At 39.9% G+C, this 27,586-nt stretch overlaps 1 protein-coding gene across 1 annotated transcript; it reads left to right on the top strand.

The window, feature by feature from the left end:
• Positions 1 to 714: 714 nt before the first annotated feature.
• LOC119895057 (sodium/potassium/calcium exchanger 3-like) lies at positions 715 to 27,137 on the top strand. Its single transcript, XM_038707854.1, has 17 exons — positions 715 to 2,646; positions 9,700 to 9,810; positions 16,976 to 17,052; positions 17,261 to 17,335; positions 17,553 to 17,637; positions 18,025 to 18,128; positions 18,207 to 18,281; positions 18,369 to 18,394; positions 20,263 to 20,316; positions 20,710 to 20,852; positions 20,966 to 21,132; positions 21,214 to 21,451; positions 21,547 to 21,713; positions 22,049 to 22,163; positions 22,270 to 22,382; positions 22,541 to 22,606; positions 23,460 to 27,137. The coding sequence occupies exons 1-17, from the start codon at positions 2,544 to 2,546 to the stop codon at positions 23,568 to 23,570; spliced, it is 1,830 nt and encodes a 609-aa protein (XP_038563782.1). The 5' UTR covers positions 715 to 2,543; the 3' UTR covers positions 23,571 to 27,137.
• The last annotated feature ends 449 nt before the right edge of the window (positions 27,138 to 27,586 follow it).

The following is a 27,586-nucleotide window of genomic DNA, read 5'->3' as shown; positions in this document are numbered from 1 at the left end:
GGTCTTCAAACTGCATGATGCTGAAAAAGCTTACACATTTTTAGTTTGAAAATTGCTTTTCACGGACTTCTACAAAAAAAAGGAATGATTTTACTGGATTACTAAAGAATTCAAAAATATGCTCTTACTAAAAGAAAGTCCCACCCTTCTAAAAATGGAAAGTTATACTAAATACAAAAGTGAATGCACTCAATCATTAAGTCAAGCTAAAAAGAAATATTTTACTGACAGATTAACCCAAGCATCTAATGATATAAAGTCAAATTGAAGCCTCTTTAACTGATAAAACCTGCAGCAGTATTACCTGTAGTGTCACAGGCAACAGCGATCGGACCAAAACGCATACAGAAGGTGCAGCTCAATGATTTATTGTGCATAAATGAGCTTACAGGCAGGTACAGGCAGGCAACAAACAGATAACAGGCAGGTAGGAAAATGTCCAGGTAACAGACATTAGAACGCAAACACAACAAAGCAGTGACAATGAACAGGCAAGGAACAAAGGAAGTGAACTGGTATATATGGTGAGTTGCTGGTGAGAGAATGAGTTGCAGGTGAGGAGTGGGAGGAGTAGGGTTGATGGGAGAAGTGGGAACAGGTGGGTGTGGCAGTGATGGGGAAAGGAGGGGAAGTCCGGGGGCATCTGGCAGACAGCTTGAGGATGGCAGGTCTGGGGAGCTGAAGGAAAGAGCATGGTGTGAGAGACATGATAGAGAGAGTAATGCATAGGGGCTGTGTGGCTGCAGGAAGGCAAGTGGCGACATGCAGAGGTGTAAGGCATGGTGCTCTTCTTATCTCAAGAGACATAGCTGATAGTTTTAATTAGTTTTTTGTAAATGGTGGCTTCTTACTGGCATCAAACATAAACTCTGATGTGAGCCCAGTTTAATTAAAGGTCAGTTTCCTTCACTCTGCAGTTTTGAGACACCCAGTGCCAAAGAAGTGCGTGGTATAATTATGAATGAAATACATTCTGCTGAAGGACATGGTAGTATTAGAAGCAGTTTCATTAAGGAAATGATTAATCATATTTTTGATTCTCTCATATGTTTAGTTTCTTTTCAACATGGTGTTATCCCACAGGATTTTAAATTTATTTGAGAACAACATCCTTTATAACCACCGATATGGATTTCGGAAGAAACACTGAACTGCAGCTTGTCAACAATATGTCTGCTTTAGATGATTAAGAAATTGTGCTAGGTGTCTTTTTAGATTTGACCAAAACCTTTGATAATCATGAAACTTTTATTCCAAACGTAATGAATATGGTGTGCAGGATGTAGGTTTCACTGCTCTCCATTCAAACCCGTATAGTTGTTTTGTCCATTAACTTTACTGTCTATGGTAAACACGGTTGTAAACAAAGCAGGATGTCAAATATAAAATAAAAGAAGGGGGGAACAAAACCCAGATGATGTCATAGTGATGTCATCCGGGTTTGGTCAGTTTGGGATTGGAAATGTCCTGGTATTTAACAAAGTCTGCATTACAAACTGGGGGTGTGCAGGTTTGAAAGATGTAGGCATTTATCAAACATCAAGGGTCTAATGAAAAGTCTCCATCAGGTTGCATTCTGGCAAGTGTAGGATTTAATGTTTTTGGAGCTTGAACCATATGAAGGACTAAAGGTCAGGATATCTCTGCATGTCCTGCTTTGATTTTGACCTGTCTGTGAACAAGTCCCCAAACTATGTGCAAGTGCAATACAAAATTTGCTTTTGTGCCACTGTAAGATTCCCCCTGACTCTTTGCACGTGAAACAGATTATTTAAAATAATGCAATGCATTTAATGGCACTCTCTGAGTACCAGTGCTACATATATGTCATCTTTACCTGCTCTATCCACCTAATTAGCTGGATCAGGTGTGTTTGGGTGTGAACAGCGAAGGGAGAGATGGAAAATGTGATGCAGTGTTGGGGCTCTCTGGGACAAGTAGTTGGAGCCACTGGAAGTCATTGCTTTTAATGTGTGCAACCCCCTGGACTGTATGTTTGAGTGCTTAGGTGCGAATACACTGTTAGCATATCAACAGGGGTTCAGGAGCTGAGGAAGGTGGAAGTGTAGCAGCCCACGTCCGTCCATTTCTTCTGAACAGGGACACGTGAGTTTGTCGCCGCCTGGTGGCCACGCAGAGGGAAAGCGCAGTGCAAGGAGGGGGAGAGAGAGCGAGAGAGAGAGGGAAGGCAGAGCTCAGAGCATGTCGCCTCCTGTTGCTGCACCTCACTGTGGGATCTGCTGTCGACCTTTCAGACTGTACACATGAACGCAGAAAGATTTTTTTACGCGTTTACTCGCTATGTGCGACCCGGACATTTGACAGGGTGAAGCAGCACAGCGTCTGCTCTGTCTGGTGGAGGGGGGGAAGAAACCAGGTTTGTCTTCTTTGCGTTTTTTTTTTTTTTTTGACAACTTGGCAGACAAGTCGCTTTCTGCTGCTGGAGGTGGTGGTTTGTTCAAAGCTGTTTGCAGAGAAAGTGTGAAACAAGTGTCAGGAAGAGAGCAACAGATGTTTGTCGTGGATATGCGGCCGGCTGAGGAATGAGGGCAACAGCGAGGCACCGGCGGCCCTTCCAGCGGTTCTGCTGCTGTGGAGTCGGGCTGGTCGCCGTCATTTGGCTCGCTCAGGTCATCCAGGCTCCAGGTGAGACCTTAATATAGACATAAAGGCTGTGCGCGCTGCACGTGCACAATAATTATAATCCTATAGATATTCTTAGACATGCACTAGAAAATAAACATTAGGCTATATCAAAAGCCTAGTCAACTGCTGCATTTACAGTCTGCACAATATGAATCCATGTTTAATTTAATTTGAATTTTAGACATTTCATCTGTGTGTTTGCCCTGAAGAGCAATAAATGCATTTTAGATTGATGCTAAAGTTTAATTTCCTTTCCTATTAGAACGAAAACATTAAAGATACTAAATGATTATGTATGCATAGAATATGCTGACAATAAAAGAACCGTACAAAAGAAATAACAAAATATTTACCCTTACCCAATCTTAAATTGACCCATTTAAGACCAACTAAAAGACTGCATAATCCATGTATTCAGCGCACAACATGCAGTTATTGTCTGTTTGTCTTCATTTGGAGCAATGATTCAATAAACTGCCCCATCTATGGATCTAAAAGTCTTGTATGCTGTGTCTGGTGCAGATGTGCAGTCTCCATCATCAAGGATTCAAGTAAACTTAAAGTAGACATTATTGTAAAATTGAATTGTCTAAATAAGAGAGAACGCGGGTACAGAAGTTGAAATCAGTCTAGCATTGTGCCATTGTTTAAGGCAAGGTGTTTGTCTTCAAAGTAAACGGTGCTGCATGTCAAGACAGCTGAAGCACTGTTATAAATATTCAAAAATTAGTTCACAATTTTCTAACGTGACTGCTATCCGTCTCCCAGCTTCTGTCTGTCTGGCCACGGTTTACACTGTTCACATAGCAGGAAGACATGATCGTTTGTTTATTACATAAAGCAGACACAAATTGTGGCATATATAAATCCAGTCATTGAGGATGAGTTCAGTTATGTGTTACTGCCGATTCACCAGTTCACCATTGGATGTTTCATCTCAGGATTCTTTTTTTTTTTGACACGTTTGCCTGATCCGTAAATAGACTGCCGACCCTTTTCATTTTTGCCCTTTCCCAGGCTGTCACTGTAGCAACAATACATTTCTTTTGTCTTGGATTGTTTATAGTAACTGCCATTTTATTCCATTCATAACACAATCTAACACAATCCCATATTCAGCACATCTTATTGATATAATCCTGATTTTATTTTTTCACATGGACTGGTTCTTCATCAGTCCTCAGTAAACTAAACTTGACACAGAGAGCACAATACAGAAAGGACATATAGTGTAGTGTGAACGTCACAGAAATCAATTTTCTCGTTGCAGACCCCCCTCCCCCGCTCATTATTCTCTCATCACCTTTACTGATGTGGTCACACACAGTCACACACTCATCAGCAGCTGCAGCACCAACAACGTTGTTCTCTCTAAACCTGTGCATTATAAGGACAGAAATGAGTGAACTTTGGTTTTGTTTTATCAGGAGTGTTTGATTTACATTCAGGTTTCACCCTAGTATTGTGTGCCGTCCTTCGTGTAAGAGTGTCCTGGTGAATGAGTCGTGTCATTAATATTTATACTTCACCTTTAAATTATGAGTGTGCCATCAGCCAGAAGAGGTTTTTTGAACTGAGACCAAGGTTGCTCAACTTAAACCATGTAAAAGCACGGGCAAAGCATGTGCTCTGCTGTTTGTAAAGGCGACAGGCAGGTTACACTGTATTAATATTACACATACTGTAGCATCCTGAATACCACTGCATTTAGAACCATTTATGGACGTGCTAATCCAACACTCTGTATTAATATATTTCTGATTCAGGCAAAAAAAAAAACACTGGATTGGATATCTGAAAAATATGTTACAATCATAATAACACCACCCACATGATGAAAAACATGTACTGAGTACTATGACTGAGTTTAAAGGCAACACTCTCCAAGAAGAAACACTTGGAGGCAACAAACGCTGTTGGAAGCAATGAAGAAGAATGAGAATCTCCATCCAGACAACAACAAAGCAAAGCTGATAACCGATAACACAGCTGATAAATTCAACAAATACAGATGACAGCCCATTTTTCCATGTCTGCAAACGTGGAGTTTTGATGCTTAACTGAATATTTCAAGCCTCAAAATCCAACATTTAATCTCAAAGATCGCTGTCCCACATCTGTAAAAGCAAGCAACATTTAGAATAGGGATGAAACGGTATGAAAATTTCATATCACGATTATAGTGACCAGAATTATCATGGTTATCAGTATTATCACAGTATTGTAAAAATGTATTAAAATGTACTGTTACACACACACACACACACACTGAAACCATTTCAACAAGTTTCATATTGAAAACTACAAATACAATCGCCATTTTGTTTGTGTAAAAAATAAAATAACAGCAAATACCTTTTGTAAACATATGAAAATCATCAAGTGTGCATTATCAAGATTTTATATTTTGTATTATATAGGTAATACAATGACCCCGTGGACAATTACATGAAAACAAAAAAGTCTTTAGAAGACAATGATAGTAACTGCAATGAGCCCAAAAACTGAAGTAAATACAGAGGAGTCTGTAGCGTTTCTAGATATGCTGGGTGGTTGACTAAACTGCGTAACGTGTTATCATGTGCAGTGGACGAATAGACTCTGCCGGCACACGACGCACACAGCAACAGAACAACGTGTGGCGTTTTTTACAAGAGCAGCAACACTGAGAGCTTCAGTTTTCTCGCTGTTAGCAAGTCAGAGACAAACCAAAGCTAAAAGTAAACTCACCCTGCGTCTACTATAAGGTTATTTTCTTCTATCGAGTTTCCCTCAGCGCGCTCATAAAAACTAAAATATGACCGGACTTCAGAGAAACTGAAAAATCTCAGCAGCGTTGTCTTCCGCCGTGTTGTCATTGACCCAAACAAACCCACGTTGGGAGACGCTGGGCAGTGTTTGCAGTGAGATTATAACAGCGCGGTTAACCGTACCCGGTTATTATGGTAATTAAAATGTGTACAGTAGTAATAACCGTCGGGAATTTTACCATTGTTAACCATTAAACCGGTAATCATTTCATCCCCAATTTAGAAAGGGCAGCAGCAGTGAGTCTACACCATAGACTGTAGGTCTAACACACATAATGATCCCTACCTGAGCCATGTCATGACAACATACTGTATAGACTGAAGTTTAGCATTGATAGGTCCAATTTTGTGGCTCACATGAAATGGTTTCCCTTACAGAAATCATTTTAATTTGGGCCAGTTGATGCCAGTGGAAACAAGCTGTTGCTTGTTGATGTATAACCAATGTGCTAGCCAACAGTTGTTTATTTACACATCCAGACACCACACAACATTAGCATCATTCGGAGTCATGTCTGTGTCCTCCTGATGAATGTTAATCTTATATTAACTCTCCTTTTAGCTCTGCTTTTGGTCTTCACCAGCCAAGAACAGCTGACTCTGTACCTGCTGAATGCTCCACCATATTCACTGGCTAACTTTGTCTGCCTGTTATTTGGTGCTGGTCAGGTAGTGAACAGTCAGTTTATCAGAGCTTTCCATCCAAGGTTGATGATGACGTTCATGAGACCTAACTTAAACAGTGAATTTGTGGGTGGGAAACTCCAAAAAAACTAGCTTAAACATGCTAAAATGCTCTGTAGAGCTGAAGGGAACTGCAGAGTCTGGTGATAATTTTCTTTAGATTTGTGACTAAGAGTGACCCCTTTCACATAAAAGTAGTCATGTGATCCATTGTTAATATAAAAATATTGATTATTGCTGCTTTAAAGTCACTATTTGTAGAATGTGACCATTTCTGTCTTTGGCCCTCCAGTTGGGATCCACCCAGGGAGATGAATGGGCTGAAAGCACACATACTAGATTGCTTTCGCTTTGATGTTGAAGTCAAAGGAAAGTTATACACTGAGTGTTTAGAGAGGAAATTAATTAGTATAAGGTGTCTATTGACATGCACAGAGTGTTGTGGCGTCACTATTGGTATCGGAAAATCGAAATATTAATCAAGCCGTAGTAGCTGCTCCCAAAAAGTGAAATTGTCACAATTGAATTGAGAACTGTACAAACTAAGAAATGATAGCATCAGAACTGTACGTATGGATAACCAAAACTAAATTGCAGTCAGGATCAACAGGTCCAATTGATTTGTTTATTTATGGGAGAAAACTTCTTCTGTAATTGCATTTCTGACAGAATCCTGATTTTTCTCCACACTGGTGTTTTTTACTTTGAAGTTGGCATTGTCTACGCTCAGATGCTTACATAACTGTGTTTTAGATCCCATTTAAGGTCAAATGAAGTGTTCATTAGCTCTCTGTTTACTGCAACATGACACTCACTTAATGTTCAGTCTGAATGTCAGGGTGGAGGTCCGGGACGATTGCACTGTTATCTGCGTGTAAATGAAGCTCAGAGTGTTGGCCTGAAATACAAATACTATTTTTATAAAGTAATATCTAAAGACTCAGGTTTCAGACGCAGCCATGCTTACCTGCATTGCCACTATTGAGGATTTCACAGTCAGAGACATTTACTACCACAGACTGCAGCAGTCTGGCCCTGTGGAGGCAGTGAACCTGTTTGGGGTAAGACTTGAGGAAGCCGGTCTGTCCAGTCGATGTATGATTGGCAGGATCAAATGTTTTGTTTCTGCTAAAGAAGGAGGAGATGGTGGTTTGTCTTTCCTGAAGGGAACAGATGATAGTTGTGGCTTTGGACTTTAATGTTTCAAATAATGATTTCTTTTTCATGGCCTTTTAAAAATTGGTGATATTTAATCATTTGCAGTGGTTACACTATTTGGTCTGTGTCAATAGGCCTGTGTGTTGCAACAAGATGAATTCATGAGATTTTTACTTCTTTGCTGCCTTAAGACTTAAGACTCAATAAATGTAGAAGTGTTACAACATAAACATTTGGCAACTTGTGATGCAGAGGGTTGCTTACGACCTCGGCTAAACAATTTCACAGCGGGAAACGCTCTGTAGCACTAGCAACACCAGAACCCTTAATCTTACTGGAAGACACAAAGGCCTGGAAAGGAATCAGAGAGTTTCCAGAGAGTCAGACTTTTGTAATGACCGTCTGGGAGACAAGTAACACATGAAGTGTAAAATTTCTGAATGCACAGTGGCAGTGAATAAGGACTTGCCAACGTATCATTAAGGCAGTCTGTTTTTAAGTTTAAATGAATTGACTGATTACTGTCAGCCTAAAGTTGCATGTGAGTTAGGTGCCTTCTTGAGGAATGTTTTATGAAAAAGTAATTGATGTACTTGTACATACAGGTGAAGCTAAAGAGAGTTTGTCATTGTTGCCACTTGAATTATATGATAGATCAGTTGTCAAAGTTGTTGGTAATTCTAACCAGCTAACCATTTCACCACTAGTCAGTGTTGTGTATGTTGTTTGTGCTCCATAGGCTGTTGACTTAATAAAATCTGAATCTGGAAATAGAAAAATGTTTTTTCCCCTCCTTTTTCTAATGAGACAAGATGTGGTTTAGGTGTTGGAGACTTCTCCCCCGTTATGTGTGAAAATGGTGCAGAGCCATCTGTGACTGAAATCCATTTGAATTTCATACGAGTCGAGCTCCTCTTGATGCCTCAACATGAAAGCCTTCACGTTCCCTCTCAGCCACGACCGCTGCCCTCATGAAATTGGCTCATTGAGGTGTAAGGTACAAAGGGACACTACAGTGCTTGGCAATCACAAAACGCACCGCACACAAACACCAATCTGCCTCTTAAATAAAAGGCCAGTGTGTAGTACAGAGTGTAATAACTGCCTCACTATCTTCTCAGCCCTCGTGGAAAGATCTCTGTGGGTGGTAGTGCTGTATTTTTCTTTTTTTTTTTTCTTCTTTTTTTTCCCTCTTTAGGGACGATGACACGGATCTATCTGTGGGGAGTTCCTCGGCTGTCACCTTAGTAAAGCCGTAAAAACTGAAACCCACAAAGAGATAAGCTATCTTGGAATAAAATACAGAGCTGAAATACACACTATAAAGATTTCAGTGCTGATGGCTCAGGACAGCAGGATGGCAGCATGGACTGAATCACTGAACATGCCGCTATCTCCCAGAGCCAGAAATATGAAACTACAGTCTGTTGAGTCTTTGTCTGGCTCAAGAAAATTACTACATGGGGAAACAAGTGGTGGTAACAATACTTGGATGACTTTCTGAGGACAATTGAACATTTCAAACCCCAAACTATCAAAAGAAGAAATGGATTATTTGGTTATAGTAGTTCAGTCAGATGTTCCATGTTCAGTGCAAATTACTCCTTGCTGCAACAATTACTTGATTAGTTGATCAACAGAAAATGAGTCCACAACAAAGTTAATAACTAATAAATTGTTTTACGTAAATTTAAGACATAACATTGGGCTTTTGGAAACTGGGATAGGCTTTTTTCTTGATTCATTAATTAAAGCTGGGTAGGCAGTTTATTTCAGAAGCATTTTTGTTATATTGGTTGAAATTCCCTTAACATACCCAATAGCAATCAATAAATCAAATGCTCTAATGCAAAAATCCAGTATCTGTGGCTGGAAGCATGACAAAATGAAATGATTGGCTAGCCTGCCTACTTGCGAGCGCTTTGCCGGTGCGCTCACTACACGTGAAAATGTTTTTTGGGGGAGTGGCTTTTGGAGAGAGGCCTGAGGATGGGATTTTTTTCAGTTGTATAATTTCTAAATCTAGCTCTCTCCTGCTAGTTCTCCAGCATTGCCTACCCTAGTTTTGGTTTTGGACTATTCTATAGACCAAATAATTAAAAGATGTCCAGTTAACATTTATATAGACAAAGACATTTTTTCTTGAATAATGGCTGAAACCATAGATTATCAAAATAGTTGCTGATTATTTTTCTGATCTATTAATCGTATCATTTCAGCTACACATTTTATTGACTAAACAATTAATAGAACAGAAGAATAATCCAAATATTAACCCATAATGAAAACCCAGCCCTGAATCAAAGCACAGAGATTTAGTTCTGTGGTCAGATCATGTGCATTTTTGAAGGATATCTTGCTGGTTTTGCACTAAAATAACTCTGGCGTTGTTTTGTAACAGAGACCGAGTCTTCTGGGTTTCGGCCAGGCGTGAACGATGGTACGCTGCGATGGACTCGCAGGCTGATGCAGGAGAAGTCAGACAACCAGAGCCTGGATCAGCCCCGAGCAGGTGAGTCACTCTTCTTTACCTGGATAGATGCCGTCTGTTCCTCCAGGTCAGGGCCACAAAACTCTCCCAGACTGTCTGCAACACATCCTTATTGTTCAGTGTAGGGGTAGAAGTTATGGATAATATAAAATCTATCACAGTGTATGTAAATTATAGCAGTATGTATTGTGATATTTTACATTTTCTCAATGCTGTTAATACAACCTAATACAAGCAGAGATATGGCAGTCATATTGACTTATGCTATGCATTGTAATGACAGGTGTTTCTATTATTTTGTCCACCCCATTTATATCAATTAGGCTAGGCTAAATAATAGAAGCGCCTCTCCTCTGCTGTGTGTTTTATATGCGCTTGTGTGGTGTATGCAGATAAACAAGGAACGCGGAGTGTACCAGAGATTTTTGCCTCTCCCCTGCAGGTGAACTGAAAGGTCATGCGGACTAAACATTGTGTTAGTTGTCAGAAGTGTAAAGTCAGTGTCAAGCTTGTGCACCGAAAGACTCAAGGAGACAGACGGGGCGCATGAGAGGACGCTGCCAGAGTGAAAGTCAGATTAGATTTTCTAAGGTAGTCTGTCTTTAGCAGACGCCGAGTTACTCTCCTTTGCTTGCCGAGTTAGGTTGCACCCTGGATGGTCTGAATAAACTGCTCTTCGTGACATCGTTACTAAGACATGCAGCTGAATCGACAGCCTTAATCAGACCTCTGTTTCTCTGGTTCCCAGGCTGATTCACTGGCAGGATGACATGTGCCACATTCATCACAGCTGACAGTTTTATTATAAAAAATTTAGACTGGAGAGGAAATCTCTTTATTGTTGGGTGGAGAGAATTGCACAGAGTTAATAAAATAACACTGCTGCACAATGAAAAATCTTTGCCTTTCTGACAGAATACAATTCTGTATCTGCAGATCATTTGCATTTACTTTATGGCCGTGCTATTGTTAGGCTGTCAGTCACAATGCCGTATTGTATGCAAACTGCACAATTATTGTCGAAGCCCGAGTACAAAATTTCAAGCTTATTGTTGCAGACATGTATGCAAATCAAGTTATGTTAATAATATACTATGCAAATGTCCTGTTCAGACCACACTCCTAAATGCCACCTGAAGTGTACTCTGCCTGCTGAGGGTGCGCAACCTAAAAATACACACACACAATGAATAATGTTAAGCTTTTAAAAATAGATTTGATTGAAACAGGCTTTCTTGACATCTCCTGCATGAAAGGATGTCTGCAGCAAAATACAGAATGTCTCAGAGACCCCCCAGCAGTTTTCAAATATATTGTGTTTGTCACAGCAGTCAGGAAGAATTATCATGTCAGGGCATCCTAATTTAGTTGCAGAATCTTTACATAATGTGCATCTGGCACTGCCTGTTCTTCTGCATGTGAGGTTTGACTTAAAAAACAATTTTACTAAATAGTGTAGCTCAGAGCCTTGGCCTGAAAGCTACATACACTTGTGGTCAGTTATCTACTATGTGAACATTTTATCACAACCCTTAAATCTCTAAGCCAGTTTTGATCTTAAATAGATATATAATAAACAGTTCTAGCTCCTGATAATCTCATCTGGGGGGAAAAAAATCCACAGCTCAGTGACATTGCAAATAATTCATTGGCGATATTTTTGGAGAGCTTATATTTGAGAGGTGCAGGAACACGGACTCATCAGGGACAAGTGATCTGCCACTTGCAGTAAATTCACACATTACAGGCAACTCGCTGTCCTGCTGTCTACTACACATCCTCTTCTGTGGTATTACATTAGAGGTGTCTTTTCCATACTTGAGAGAGAAGTGGAGACTCAGCGTCTCTCTCCACCAGTGCTCCATTTGCTCTATAAAGCCATTTGGGTTTTGCTGCCTGATAACACACTTAACCTTTATTGAGTTCCTGGTTTGCAAACCGATCTCTCATTATTTCTAACAAAGACACACAAGCGTACTGCAGGTAGATAGTTCACTCTGGTAATACACCGGAGACAAGCAGGCGAACAAAAGGCTGGACAGGTAGTCTAAGACACACCAGTGAGCGTGGCTCTGGGCTCAGGTTGCCCGCCCTCTTCCGTCTTCAGGCCGTCTGACAGTGATTGCATAATCTGTAGTGTGATTAAAAAGCCTGCCCCGTACCTCGAGGGGATATTATCTTAGGGATTGCACAGTAACGTCCAGCCCCAGGCTCTCTTTCTCTCTTTTCATCCCTCCGCTGCTTAACAAGATGGAGACGGCGTGACCCGCCTTCAGCTGACAAGCCTCGGAGAACATGTTGCTAGGCAACTGAATGCTAAATTTAGAAACCCAGACAATTCTGTCTTTCAAGCATTAAAAGTGCAAAGAACTAAAAATAGAGAGCAAGGAGATGGGGGTAGGGGGAGAATGAATCCAAAATGTAAATTAAGTAAATGTGTCGTCGAGGCTTGTTATGTTGTTTATTTTGGCAAGCGAAAGTCAGCTGAGAATAGTATTTTTCCACATGCCATTCTTTCTGGTTTTTATGGGAAAGCGTCTAGTCCTTTGAGTTTGATCTGGGCAGTTAGATTTGCAGTTAAGAGATGTTTTGGAAAATTTAAAGCAGAATACTGGTAGATGTGGATCGCTCTCTTTTTGCTTTCCGTCCGCTCAACATTTAAGGGAAAAGAGGCAGGTTAAGGCTGAGTGTGCAAAAGTCATGATTGTCATTAAAGAGAGGATGTTTTGCTGTTTTTCTCTGACTTTCCGTTTTATTTCCAAGCAGTTGTTCTTCCACACTTCTGTCAGAACAGTGTAACATGATGTTTAGTCTTTTCATTGCAAAGGGAAGGGGGGAGGGGGTGCGGGTTTGAAGCCCTGCTGTCGTTTCATCATCGTTGCATTCAAACTACCTCAAAGGATAGCAAATCAAAGAACAAGTGCATAATTGAATTTACATTAAACACCTGGATAAAATATTTATTTTTGGATTCCTCATGAAAAATGCAGGCTTTCTGGCTGCGGAGGGGTGTGTGTGTATGTGTGTGTGTGTGTGCGCGCTCAATACTCCGATGCCGGTTTGGTTGATGCATGATACGACTTTACTCCGTGTGCCAGTCGATAACGCAGCTTGACTCCAGGACACGCTGCAGACTTTCAGATCAATAACATTACTGTGTGCTGCCCACTGCCCCTTCATTCAGCTAAACTGGAGCCACCTGCAGCAGATTCACTCATAGAGAGCTCAGCTCCTCACATCAGCACTGGTTTTCACTTAGATTTCATGTCTACTGCCTTCTGAAAAATTTGCTTAGCAGTGACTTTATACTTGAAGATCTAATCTGCACACGCTTTATTGATCTGGACTCAGATAAAAAACAACACACATTATAAATGGTCTGTCATCTGTAACAACATAAACAGAAAACATTTAAAGAGAACTAATATCAAAGCTAGATTTGCTGCGAAGACTTAAGACTAGAATTGTTATCTGTCTTTATTATATGATCAAAATTTCACCAATATAAACCAGTAACTGGTTAATCCCTTGCTGCAGTTTGAAATAGGCAACAGGAGTTTTATAATTGCTATAAATGTTGTAGTAGACTCAACTAAAAGCTAATAAACTTTTATTATATAGCGGAAACTCAGTGTGTTAAAGGCAGATGCATTAGGGTAAATTATCGCCTTGCTTCTTGACAGTTTCTCAATTTAACATGCTCCTCCTGGTTTTAATAATGCCGTGGAGTTAAATAAAATTGTTGTTCAGTGGAATTTTATTTATCACTGTTATTTCAGTTAAAATCATCTCTTCCTGACGAAGTTAGACAAAGCAAGCCGACAAGTGATAATCTTTGCTAAAGAGTCATCTTAAATATCTGCCATATCTGCTAGTTAAGAGACAAGAAATAAGGTCAGCATAGTCTTCGATATCAAAACAAGATGCACAAGAAAAACAGAGTGACAAACAAACAAACAAACATTCCTTACCCAGACCTATCCCCAAACATGAGTGTGGAATTGTGTTTCATTTATCCACTAAGAATTAAAACATCTACCATTGTCTTGGTTAGGCAGCATATGGGCAGCATATCAAGTAAATAACGTTCAACTTTAATCCACTTTGCAGTAAACACGTCTAGGTCACTCTTAATCGTATGTACAAGTTTTTCAGGTTTCATTTTTAAAATGGCTTCAGTTCTCTAATCTTTCAAGCGGGGGACACGATCCTCTCTCAGGTATTTTAACATCACTTTTATTATTAAAAGGGGTAAAATCAAAACTACCTCTTTTATTTATAGTAAAACCATTGACTGTCTCTCCTAATATACAAAATTTAAGACAAAATTAAATTCTGACATTTGAATCTTTTTTTAGTTCCCACATAGGATGCCACAGCATGTGCATTAATGTGGTTTTGCACTTTTCAGTGGAGAGCCATTTTATTTTATTCCATTTTGTGGGAGTAAGTAAAGTTAAGTGTGTTAATTTAACTGTAACAGTTTATTGCTAATGGACCAAAAAACACTCCCTAGCATTTTTCCAAGTGTAATTCAGATCTCTCTTTTAAAGAGTAGATCATTGATCCAGTGTTCTGCACATCTTCTAAATAACTTTTGTGGAGTTGAATAAATTGTAAATTAATTGTTATCATGCCTTGATTATCAGGTGAACCTAAAACTGAACCTTGAGCAAACTAATTTGAAAAAATAGTTATTTATCAAAAAGTTGTTATAGGTCATCCTTCAGTTTAGTGTGTGAAGAACTCGTGTCTGGTCACCACTTACTTATTAATGACAATATTTATTGTCTCTTCACAAGTGGTGCCTCTGCGAAGAGATGTGAAATCAAGCTTAGAGTAAAACAGCAGGAAACAAAAGGAATAATGTTTTCTATCAGTAATTGGTAACATAGATCATTGATCCAACCAGCTTTATTTTAGCCATTTTCCCCACTTCCGCTTGTGTAGGAATTAAACAAATATATATGTGAGCTGCTGTGAAGACTGACAGACAGAGCTGGATCAGAGGTGAAGAAGCTGTGGGAGCGTTTTGTGATTCTGGCAGTAAAAAGACACAGAGAGAAGTGATGTTAGAGGTCTGAGTACCGAAGCTCTTGTATTGTCAGAGTAACCGCACATCAACACTGCCGCCCCAAATCTTTCTGTAACTCACTGGGGTTCAGTGCTCGACCTCTGATTAAAACTAGTGATTTTATCAAGCTGATGGCACATCTGGCTTAAATCCCTGATTCAGGAAGTTGCAGATGTGTGGTCATCTTTTTCCCGGGTGTTTCAGTTTGTGGTCTTGTGTTGTGAAACCGTGAGTCTTGGCAAAGCACATTCCTGTCCAGTACACCAGTACACTTTCTGTTTCTGTCTCTGTATATCTCTATGCTGTGTCCCCCCCACCCCCCTCCATTGCGCTCTCAGACCTCTCCTGAGGGTTTGTAAGGAAAAATAAATATTTTTAGAAATTACGGTCCAGAGCTGCTGTCACTTCTCTCTTTTTTTTCATTTTTCATAAACCCTAACCATGGGAAACACATATTCACCTCCCCCTTTCTCACTGTTCATGCAGTCGCCATGCCTTTGGCTTCCTACTGCCACCCATGGAAAAAAAAAAAAAAAAGCAGCCCCCAGGGAGAGGGTCGCCATAGCAACTGCCTTCACCAGAGCAACTCCTCAAAGCATCCATCTGAGCTACATGTTGCAGCCCTACGTTTCCACCGACAGAATAACCTGGGAGGTTAGGTTTGGGGGCAGAAAGGAGACTGGAAGGCTTCCAGCGCTGTTAGGCAGGACGCAGAGAGCAGAGAACAAGTTGAAAGAAATAAAGCCACAGGGAGAGCACAGATGTCCAACAGCTGATCAGCTTGACAGGCCGCTTGAGAAGGCGCATACGGCGCAGCTTCACATTCAGGCTCCCTCTCTCTCATGTGATAAGATGACAGAAAGTTTACATGCTAAGCCTAGATGATTTAGAGGACGAGCCTTGCCCCGCAACAACAGCTGGCACACAGAAAATAGGCTTCTTTTTTTTTTTTTTTACCCAGTCCTCTTAAGAGAGCTGAAAACAGAGACACCAGACTTTAGAAACTCACTAAAACTCTGAAGCTGATGAACTGAAGGGAAAATGATGCAAAAGAAGCAGCTTATGGGACAACAAGCACCCAGGCAGGCAGTGCTGCATTCTGGCTCAGACACAAATGTATAAACATTATTGCGCAAACATTTACATTTTATAACTGAACATAGCCAGATTACTGTCCCCTCCTCGGGACCATATGGCCTCCTCCTCCCTCTCTGAGTCAGTGTCAAAGATCACATCTCATATCCCTGATCACAAGGGACACTCTCTTAATCCATGCAGTCTGTTGTTCAGTTTCCATGCAGCCTGCGGTGCAGCGCGCATTGTGACGGCTGCGCTGTGCTCATTGTGTGCTTGTCGACCCACTGTTGTCTCACACAGCAGAAGAGCTATTAATAGCTCCTGGCTCCCCAATAGTTTAAATTCACCCCGCTCGGCTCTGAAGTTGTAAATTGGAGCTGTGCCACACTCCCAAAGCCCTCTTTTGCAACGTCAAGGGAACAGAGGGAAGCTAAAGCTGTCATTAAGTTTTTTTTGTTTTTTGTTTTTTTTCTTTTACACTCAAGGAAGGACAGGAAGCAGCTGCCAGTTTCACTTCCTGTCTTACTCTTCAGTGCAAGACAAACACTGTGTCTGCAGTTGTGGGTTGCACCATGTCTGAAAGAAATTAGATCTAAAATGAAGACACACAGGATGATAACACAAAATTCTTTATATCTTTGAGTACATTTTTAAATGACTAGATGTGATTAAAGATGCCAATCATCTTAAAAAGTAAATCAGAAACCAGAAGGAAACAAAGCAAATTATAATACATTTTATTTGGTAAGAAATATGTCATAAGCAAGAGGAAAATAAGTGAATTGTGTAATTTGTTCCTTTAATTCAAGGGAAACATTTTGTTTTCCTTATTGCCAAATAATAACAAATGCCTCACGGGTCACGAGACTGGTATAATTAATCTCAGACCGTTTGTACTGATACTGAATAGATTTTTTAATTTTTTTTGCAGCTTACATAATATGGCTGTTTGTTAACCCAGAAAATGACATGTATGGTTTTTGTTGGAACACGTTTATCATCATGTCTATCCCCCATCCCCCACCTCCCCCGCAGCCATCCATGAGTTTCCAGAGGACATCTTTACCAAGGAGCAGAGGAAGAAGGGGGCTGTGATTCTGCATGCACTCTGTGTGAGTATTTCACACTTCATTGCCTGGAATCTGTCTATTTTTCTCTTCTTTTTCTCTATTTACAGACTCATCACACAAAGATCGGACACCATTGTAAGCAGAGGCCAACATATCTTACAAACGAAGCGCTACATAACTAATTTATTATTAAAAGACAATGTGTGTATGTGTCCCTCCACTCTTGTGTGTGCTCATCTGTGCTTTCCAGGCCATCTACATGTTCTACGCTCTGGCCATCATCTGTGATGACTACTTTGTCCCCTCCCTTGAGAAAATATCTGAGGTGAGGAAAAAGCACCAACTTGCCTTCTGATATTGTGTATGTGTGTGTATGTATGTATGTGTGTATGTATATGTGTGTGTATGTATGTATGTATGTGCGTATATGTGTATATATATATATGTATATATATATATATATATATATATATATATATATATATATATATATATATTTTTTAACAAATCATTATTTGATTATTCTTTTTTGTATCGTTCAGAACCTACAGCTCAGTGAAGATGTGGCCGGGGCGACATTTATGGCCGCAGGAAGCTCTGCTCCAGAGCTTTTCACCTCTCTCATTGGTCAGTGGCTCAGCCATTCAAGAACAAGTAACAGCTATGTCAGCTTTTAGACTGCATGCCAACCGTTGTTTTTTTTGTTTTGTTTTGTTTTTTTTACCTATTCTCAACATTTAACAGAGAAATCTTCCGAGTCTCTGCAGTGCCAAAATCATCCAGGAGATGACAGCAGAGTCTAATAACTTAATTTTAGGTATTTTCTTTGAGATTAGTGACTAGTGAACTCCAAATACAGAGCTGAATGGCGTGTGTTTGTTTGTGTTTAAATTAAAAAGAATAAGAGTCCACAAAAGCTGAGAGGGGACGACAGACTGCAGGGGTTTTATAAAATCTGAAACCAAACAAAGCCAAATACTGACTTCCTCTTCTCCCCTCTGCCTCTTCTCTCAGCTGTCTTCATCACTAAGGGAGACGTCGGAGTCGGCACGATTGTTGGCTCGGCTGTCTTCAACATCCTAGTCATCATCGGTCTGAGTGGGATCTTTGCAGGCCAGGTAGGACAAACGTTTACCACCATCTTGCATGCAGAGGGTTTCTGAGTGAACGAACTCGTAACACTTTTTTCACCACAGACAGTGGTTCTAACATGGTGGCCCTTGTTCAGAGATTCCTCCTACTACATCCTCTCTGTACTGACTCTGATCATGGTGAGTCGTCAAAATAAACAATTAAGATGTGTTAAGCTTTTATACGTCCAGGCAGTGGTTTGAAAAATCTATTTTTCCTCCCTCTAGGTTATCTATGATGCCACAGTTGTCTGGTGAGTTCATACCTTGAGTTCCTTGAGTTCTGTTTGTACTTACTGATTTAAAAAAAACAAAAAACACCCTGGATGGTGTTAAGCGATATGGTACACTGTATTAATGAGTTTACATGTCTCTTTGGGACTCAGCTTGTTTGAAAGGTCTCTAAACTTCAGTCGAAGGAAGAGGAGCTGACATTTCTGTTAACATTCACTCACATTCTCATTATTGGCACACTGATAAGAATAACTGAAAATGTCACAAAAATTGATTTTCAGGCTCACTTTAAGGCAAAATGTTTTAAATACACAGTCTATGACCCTCTGAACAACACTCACTGCTGAAAGAGCAAGCAGTGCTCATTGTATGATCACATTTCCATAGCAGCACTCCCGCAGTATGTATGTATTCACATCGACACAGATCTGCAAATTCATCTCTTCCGTCTCGCACTCTGATTGCTATCACAACCCCTTCCTCAAAATGATTGTTATTGCAATCATGAAGATGAGGGTGTCAACAAGTTCAACAATCAGTAATTGTGGAACATGCTAAATCGATTTGGTTTCTTGATGTACTCGACAAGCAACAAAACATCTGCACGTGTGTTTTCAGTCAGCCGTGGCTCATTTCAGAGGCAGCGGAGGGGACGAGGAACAGGTTCAATTTAAAATCTGTTGTGTTACTTTTCATTTGTTGAATTTGTGATCAGTGACTTGGAGCTTAGCTGTTTGATTGATTTGGAAATAGTTGTTAGATTGATTTCCTTTGTGTAGCTTCTCCTTCTCAAGAGGCTCATTTAGTGCTTCTTAGCCGCCTGTACTGAATGTTTTCTGTTCTGTCGCGCCCTTTCAATGAAAGAGTAGATCTATTCATTCATTCAAACATGAATAATAATAAATACGACAAGCACATATGAGAATAAAGACAAATCAGGTACACATTAAGGCAGGTAGATTTGCAATAATGGTTTTAAATTGTCCATTGGTTGGAAGAGTATTGATTTTTAGCATGTAGAGAAGATCATTCCAGGTATTTGGGGCACTGTAGTAAAAAGCTGACTTTCCAAATTCAGGCCTTATTGTGGGCACTTTAAGCATTAGCCAGTCATTTGAGCGAGTTAGATATGGTCCAAAGTTCCAATCCAGCATCATTGAGCTGTAGGGTAGTAGCTTTCCAACAAGGGCTTTATAGATAAACAATTACCAATGTTAATTGCGCCTCACTGCCAGAGAACACCAACCCACCTTACCATATAGGATACAATGGTGAGTGCCTTAGCTATCACCAGTAATAAATCAGAATGATGGCCTTAATGTTGATTGTAGCAGTGGATTCATATGGCAGAAAAGAATGTATTCATGGAGGACATTATTATTTATATGAAGACTATCTTGAAAATCTTGAAATTGTAACATTTTAATTTTAATTTTAATCAAAAAGAATGTAGGCGTAAATAATAATGTGAAAATTAAAGAGATTGATTAGATAGATTTCAGATTAAGAACAAATATGTAGAGGAAAATGCTGTGCAGATAATAATTGCTTCTTATCCTCGGTTAAGAAAACAATTCTTCCATCAGATTGGCTATTATTCCCAATTTTGTTCCCAGTGTAGAGTGTGGAGAGATGCTGTCAAAACATATGTATCTAGGTTTCTTGTTTAATAGATAAAATAAATGTTAAGCTCTAGAATTGATTGTAAATATTTAATAATTATATTTAACCGTCTTTATCCACACATTTACATTAATGTAAGGTATTACAGACACCAGTGCCATGACTGTAAGACGAAAGGTCAACTTACTGTATTATCTATGTTTGATGTGAGATTTTGAATGAAATTATAGTGCCAACAACAGCTAATGTACTACTTGTTGTGCAGGTGGGAGTCCTTGCTCCTCATGACCATGTATGGAATCTACATTATAATTATGAAGTAAGTTTACCCAAAGACCACACCTCCTCACCAGTCATCACGCTTCTGGGGCAGCTGAGGCTCAGGAGGTAGAGCGGGTTGTCCGCTAATTGAAAGATCTGCAGTTCAATCCCCGGCTCCTCCAGGCTGCATGTCGAAGTGTCCTTGGGCAAGATAATGAATTGCCCCTGATGGCTATTCCATTGGTGTATGAATGTGTTTGTGAATGATAGTTTCCGTTTTAGCACTTAGGCTCAGTGTATGAATGCGATGTAGTGTAAAAGCGCTTTGAGTGGTCGCTATACAAATACATAGCATTTACATTTACATCCACACCTGTCACAATTGTGAATGAGGACAAATGCCGATTATTGTAAATATGGATGTAAGCAAATATTAACTCTTTGGTTACAGGTTCAACACCCAGATCCTGACATTTGTGACGCATAAGCTCAGTAGCTCCAGACTGTGCTGCCCCGGATCAGAGGATCACATAGACGACAAGATGGGAGAGGATGCCTCCGCTTGCAACACCTCCATGGTGCTTCTCAACAAAGGTCAGAAGATTAATTTTGTCGTCTTTGCTGCTTTGCATCTGTTCACTGCTCTCAAAACTGTGCCATCTAAGGAATGTTATTTGTCATGTGTTGAACCTACAACCTTTTCACAGGCCAAGCCAATGGTCAGGAGCCTCCTCCAGTCGTCATGGTAGATGAGCTTCTCATCCTCCACCCCCACAAACTGTCCTTCTCTGAGGCTGGCCTGCGCATCATGATCACCCCCCACTTCTCCCCCCGCACAAGGCTCTCCATGGCAGGCCGCGTGCTCATCAGTGAGGTATTTGATGCACACGCCATACATTGTAACACAATCTTCTCAGAGCTCTGCAACCAGAACATCTCCGCTCTCCTCCCACAGAGACAGAGGCTGATCCAGAGTTCGAACAACCAGCGGGACGGTGAGGCCGGCACCGGCTCACGAGGGGGATCAAACAGCAACAGCCTGAAGAGGACGGGCTCCTGCAGCCTGGAGAACGGAGGCAGGGGACCCGGGTTGGGAGACGCAGAGTCACGAGACAAGCCAGGGGTTGAGGTTTGCCAGCAAGAGGGGGAGGAGGATGATGAAGATGGGATATTCAGTCCCGTGCGTATACCAGGTGAGGAAGATCCTTTGTTGACAAAAGTCCTTAGATTACTTGCTTTATTAAAAAATGCCTTTGTACCCACCTGACTGACTTCCGGCCCTTCACAGGTAGCTGCTGTGCGCGGGTGAAGTGGGTGATCACGTGGCCTCTGGGCCTCCTGCTCTATTGCACCGTGCCTAACTGTATTCTGCCACGCTGGCACCGCTGGTTCATGGTCACATTTGTGGCCTCCACCCTGTGGATCGCCGTCTTCTCCTACCTCATGGTGTGGATGGTAAGGAGGCTGACGGGCAGTGAGCTACAATTCTGAAACAACAAAAAACCTGCAGACAAAAAATGCTTCAGGTGGCTGGTAGTCTACTACAACAATACAGTTATAATCTACAGTATGCCCACGAAACGTAGATGTAATATGCATACATGTACATTGGAATGCGTAGATGTATATCATTTGCAAAACACAAGCTAGTTGAAAGATTTTTCAGGGCAGAGGGTGATTGTTAGATTGTTATTTGAGGATGCACCACCTTAAACTGCTTTTTATTTCTGTCCTTACAACTCTTTTGCAGCTGACTACTTGACCCTGATGTGTCACAATGTTTCTCTCAGGTCACCATCATCAGCTTCACACTAGACATCCCAGACTACATCATGGGCATAACCTTCCTGGCAGCAGGGACCAGCGTGCCAGACTGCATGGCAAGTCTGATTGTAGCTCGACAAGGTAAAGTTATTCTGAATCTCTGACTCCAAGTCTTTTCCTGTTCTCTCTTTGTGGTGCCAGTGCTTCAATTCAGCGTTTCTCTGTCACTTCTCCCATCTCGTTTCAGGCATGGGGGACATGGCAGTGTCTAACTCCATAGGCAGCAATATCTTTGACATCCTGCTGGGTTTGGGTTTCCCTTGGGCTTTGCGTACCCTTGTGGTGGACCACGGATCATCAGTATGCACACACTTTAATACCAATCTCTTTTTTCCTTCTGTCTGTGATTTTCCCTGGTTTACTGATGTGTGCATGTGTGTGAGGGAGCTATCGAGACCGAGATTTTCGGTTAGATTGTCAAAAAATTGTGACACCTGCTTGTTTTATTCCCTCCACAGGTCTCCATAAATAATAAAGGACTGGTGTATTCTGTCATCCTGCTGCTGGCATCTGTGTTTTTGACGGTGAGGAAACGAGACATACCAAATGTGTCAAAGTTGTTTTAATATCTGACTTGTTTTAACCATTGAAGATGCAGAGTGTGTTTGATGAAATAACTTCACCTGCATGTTTCTCAGGTCACTAGTTCAGTGTAAAAAGGTATTGGTATTGGCGAATATGTTGGCTAATAATAAGAAATTGCCAAATAGAAATGCTTACGATATGTGTGAGCTAAACATACTGTGTGCGCCAGAGAGCTCTGACAAGTTTACGTTTCAAATTCGGAGCGTTTCAGCTTCTGTCAGTCAAGTATTTTGGTTTTATGGACTCAACTTTACTGTTCTTTACTCTAACCACCAAAACCGTACCTTACCTGCTCAAAACCAAACAGCAGACCGACAAAGTCAGCAACAAGCTTGTGAAAATGATGACCCAAATATTTCCCTCAGGAGTTGGTGGAGAGTAAAACGGAGCAAATCCGTCAGGTGGCCACAAACACAACTCCAAATGAATGCTAATGTTGCTGTGGGTCTGCTGTATGTGTGAAGTGTTAGGTAAAATGGTCGGTGTTAGGTAACCACGTTCCCCCTAACTTTATAATATGTCAATGTTGTGTTTACAAGTTGTTGCAATGCTTCAAAGAGGCCAAAAAATTTAATTATGCAGGGGGGGGGATAAAAATTGTTCGTTTGTGTTAAAAATGAGCATCAGTTGATTATAGTAGTATGGTTATTGGATTTCAAATATCAATTTTGGCCTGGAAAATCCAGTGTTCAGTTTGGCACTACATGTCCACTCTTGGACATGGTGTCTCATACTGCCCTCTGTAGAACAAATCTTTTTGGCTCTTCCTCACCACCGTCCTTCTGCTTTCAGGTGACTAGTGTTCATCTGAACCACTGGAGGCTGGATCGCCGGCTGGGTCTGGGTCTGTTGTTTCTCTATGCCATCTTCCTGCTCTGCTCCATCCTCTTCGGGCAGATGTGAGACCTTAAGGTCAAAGGTCAACCCTGTCAGACAACATGCTGAGTATCTACCTTTCTAACACGTCTTCTTTCCTGAAGCCAAAAAAAAGAGTGACAGCGCTGTTGTGTTCCCTGTGAGAGTTTCTGTGCACCTCTGTAGGATTCGCTAGGGTGATGCTGTACACATGCAATTACACAAACACACACAGTTTCTTTTTCTCCTTTTCGTACAGTGCAGTGTTTGAAAGCAGTCTGTCTTTTAGGTATCATATTGGGTGACTTACCAAAAAATGTAACGCAGATGAAGCAGCAGGTTTGTTGGGCCTTTAGTAACACTATGAAGCAGGAAGTGAGGAAAAAGTAATTATTCTGGTCCTAGTTAGCTAGATTGACTGTAATTGAGCTTTCCACCCCGGAACAACTTTGGCATGATATTTTTATGCATGTTTTAGCATTCCTTGCCAAAAACAAAGAGGTTTTATGAGCGGTCACCTCCCACTAAAACAAAAAACTATCTTAGTTATCTTATGAAGTACACTGGCTAACACGCTACATATCTAAGCTGCTTCTGCTTGATAATTATTTTGTGAATGAATGATGTGTTGTCACTACTTCATTAAAGCAATAAACATTAGAAGTTTCGATTTACATTCATTGTACAGGCTTTAATTGTATAGCTTTAATAATCTAAAAATAAAACATAACACCCTTTTACTTGTTCAGAAACGTAGATTACGCACATCACATTACCCGCTAATATCCCAAGCAGTGAGCATTAGTGAACAAGTATGACACAAGATCTCATCCTTCCGGGGACCGTTGCTTCCTCCCTACTCTATTAATTTATTTATTTATATTTTTAATGTTCTGAAAGCTGCTTAAACTGAGCAAATTAATTACAGGATAATTGGCTAATTGATTTCCTGTACAACACAGCAAACAAAAGTAATTTATAATGGAGAGTAAGTTTATTAGCTGGTATCTTCTCTGCTGCTGTATCCCCATCAGTTTCTTTGGGTGAGGAGTGTTTAATAGTGTATGTTTCTGGCAACACTACTCAAACAGTTTCAGCAGGATATACAGGTTCCAGACAGCTGCAGTTGTGACTTACAGCAGGGGAAGTTAAGCATTAAAATGAGACTAACCAATAAAAATCCAAGTGGGCTAAAGTACAGAACAAATTGTTTGACAAGAGAGAGAAATCAATAAATCTGAGATATATATATATATATATATATATATATATAAATAAACCTGGATTTTTTTCTTCTGAAGATTTCACAGATGTAAAACAAAAAAATGGTTCTTTAATCTGCTATGTTATACTTGGGCCTATTGTTAAAGATAAAAAATAAAAAAATAGATTTATATTGTCTGTTGGCCTTAGTTTTGAATAATTCTGTATGTTTTGAATGTACGCCGTAGCTGACTTTACGATTAGTGTGGAAATATTTACATGCATTCAAATGTAGCAGGCGGCACTGAATTACAGCAAAGAACCTCTGAACAGATGATTAAGTACTTTATTCCTATTATAAAGGACACCATATATGTCAGAAGACTTGTAGAATAGAAACATTGATGAAATGAAAATGCACATTATTGTGACAATATCTTGACAATTTTGCCTCACTGCTTCTAAGCAAGTATTGGTACAGCATAATGTACATAAAGAGATTAACCTAGTGTTACAGTATTTTTAGAGGTCTTATTACTATGAAATCTAATATATAATGTTCTTCTATGAGTGTCACAAACTTTGATGACTTTGAGTGCAGGTTAGTTGTAATACTTCACATTTAGGTACGACAATCGGTGTTTGTATTGTTTCTTGTACATTTTATGAGATTATTTCTCTTTGGTGGAACATTTTTGCACACTCAGATCAGGACAGAAACTGCACAGTATATATCCACACACACACACGGTATTTGTGTGTGTGGTATGGCAAATAATGCAGCAATATTCCATATCCATATATATATATATATATACTGCTCCTTTGTCCTAATATGAAAATTAGAAAAACACAACAATTTGGACTCATTCAGATAATGCGATGAATTCAAAACTAAATATTCCACCAAAGGGATCTTGGCAAATATTTTTGTCTTTTTATTTTCTGAAATGGCTGTATAATTATTATAAATGTCTACTTGACAATACTTTTTACTGTTTGTAAATGTGAAATAATTGACATAGTTTTACAATAATGAATGTCTGACAGAGACTAGTTTTGTGGTGTTTTTGATATTTTTAACAAAATACATAATATAAGCCTATTTGTGAATTATTGTAACAGAATGAATGCATATTTTATCAGTTTGTTTAGTGGAATATGAAGGCTATAATGTGTTATGAATTCAGTTGCAGTTGTGTCTTAAAATCTTCAGCACTATAAGAATGTCTTTAATTTCAGTATCATGATTCATGACACACTCAACCTTATTTCATGCAAGGGAACACACGGAAAATGAAGCAACCGTTTACAGGTTTAAATTAAGTAAAACATGTTTAAAAGAATCGCTTGTGTATTCAAATATTTTCATGTTCTTATGCTAACCTTTTTAAAGACATTTCAGTGTACCTTGTAGATCATTTCTTATCAAAATGGTGAAGAAATACCACTTAAATTAAATAGTGTTTATCACCATTTATTCTTTTAGCTACAGCTTCAAAGTGTCATTACATTTAAACATATTTGATCAGATCTGCTTAAATGTCATGCCAGGAGTTTTAAAACCAGATCCCATCAACACATCTTAATTGGTGATGGATACTGTTTAAATGTCAGAGCAATAGTGATAATTATCAATGCCCATGTCCTAAATATAAAAACACAGAAGATACACTTTAGTACTTATAGGTAGCTTGTTAAAAGCTACAGTAGGTATACTGTTTCTCCAGAAAAATTTGTGCTGAAACAATTAGTCGAGTAATTGTTTAGTTGATCGACAATGAATCAATTAATGGATCAAATAATTGTGTGAGTCTCACTTAAAAGTTACAGCTTTTCAAATGGGAAGATCTGCTACTTTTCTCTTCGGGATAGCTAGTAAAGCTGAACAGCCGCCATGCCGCCTTTGGGAAATGTTTCAGTTTTCTGCCATTTCCTGGACTGCAGTCGATAGGTGAACTGTTCCCTCATCTTACGTTTGTGGGGTTTTTTTTGCATTTCCTGATGTTGAAACTGTCTCTTCATATCCTTACTATCTTCATACTTGTTAAACATCCTCAACCATCGGTAACTAATTGTGTTTTGCCAGGAGATGATTTACAGCAGTTTGTGATGTGAACGTGTTCTTTTCACTCCGCTGTTGGGAGTCTATGCTGTAAACCCTTGTATTCAACTCCAGTAATAATCCCAGTACACTAGTCATAGCTATGGAGAGACACACCAGCATCAAACCAAACAGTTGAACTCCAGTACTTGATGTGGTTTCACAGCACTCAAAGAATGTCTTGTTTATTCTGCTGTGATGTTTGGAGGTAGAAGATATTTTAGAGTTGAAATGTATTGCTTAGAGGTTGTGTTGGATCCTAGAAGACTGTTGTATCTTGAGTCCAATAAAAAACTGTGCAATAACGATTCATCTCTTTCACCTTGTTTTCTGTGGTAGTAGTGATAGTGAATGGGTGCTGGTGTGTCTGAATGATTAGAAAGAGGACATGGTTTAGTCCATGACTGCCATCTAATGGAGTAAGCCAGAAGTTTTCCCCCCTACAGTATAATACAGGGGTTTTCAAAGTCTGAGACAAAGCTTGGGAAACGGCACCCCTTCCCCCACCACATCTTTAGTTTACTTTAGTTTTACTCAATTCCTGGATGCCTATGGGATCATGATTATATTATTTGATCCCATAGGCACTCAACATTTGAGCCAAAATATCCTAATACTGCTGTTTGACATAACTTCTGACTAAACCAAATAGTTTTAAAAAAAGATCTGTCCTAAGGCATTTATTAGTTTCTGATTCTGATGGGGGGAAAACACTTCCCTAAAACTACTGTATCTCTGAACTCTCACACGTAGGCTA

This window comes from Micropterus salmoides, unplaced genomic scaffold (genome assembly GCF_014851395.1).
Source record: "Micropterus salmoides isolate LMB-PRFRI ecotype aquatic unplaced genomic scaffold, ASM1485139v1 Ms_hic_scaffold_9, whole genome shotgun sequence".
Classification (NCBI taxonomy): domain Eukaryota; kingdom Metazoa; phylum Chordata; class Actinopteri; order Centrarchiformes; family Centrarchidae; genus Micropterus; species Micropterus salmoides.
This window is presented reverse-complemented; position numbering and strand designations above follow the sequence as displayed.

Coding starts and splice junctions, on each gene's coding strand:
- LOC119895057 (XM_038707854.1), top strand. CDS start 2,544: ATGAGGGCAACAGCGAGGCACCGGCGGCCCTTCCAGCGGTTCTGCTGC. Junction 9,811..16,975: donor CCTGGATCAGCCCCGAGCAG/GTGAGTCACTCT, acceptor CCTCCCCCGCAG/CCATCCATGAGTTTCCAGAG. Junction 18,395..20,262: donor TATGATGCCACAGTTGTCTG/GTGAGTTCATAC, acceptor CTTGTTGTGCAG/GTGGGAGTCCTTGCTCCTCA.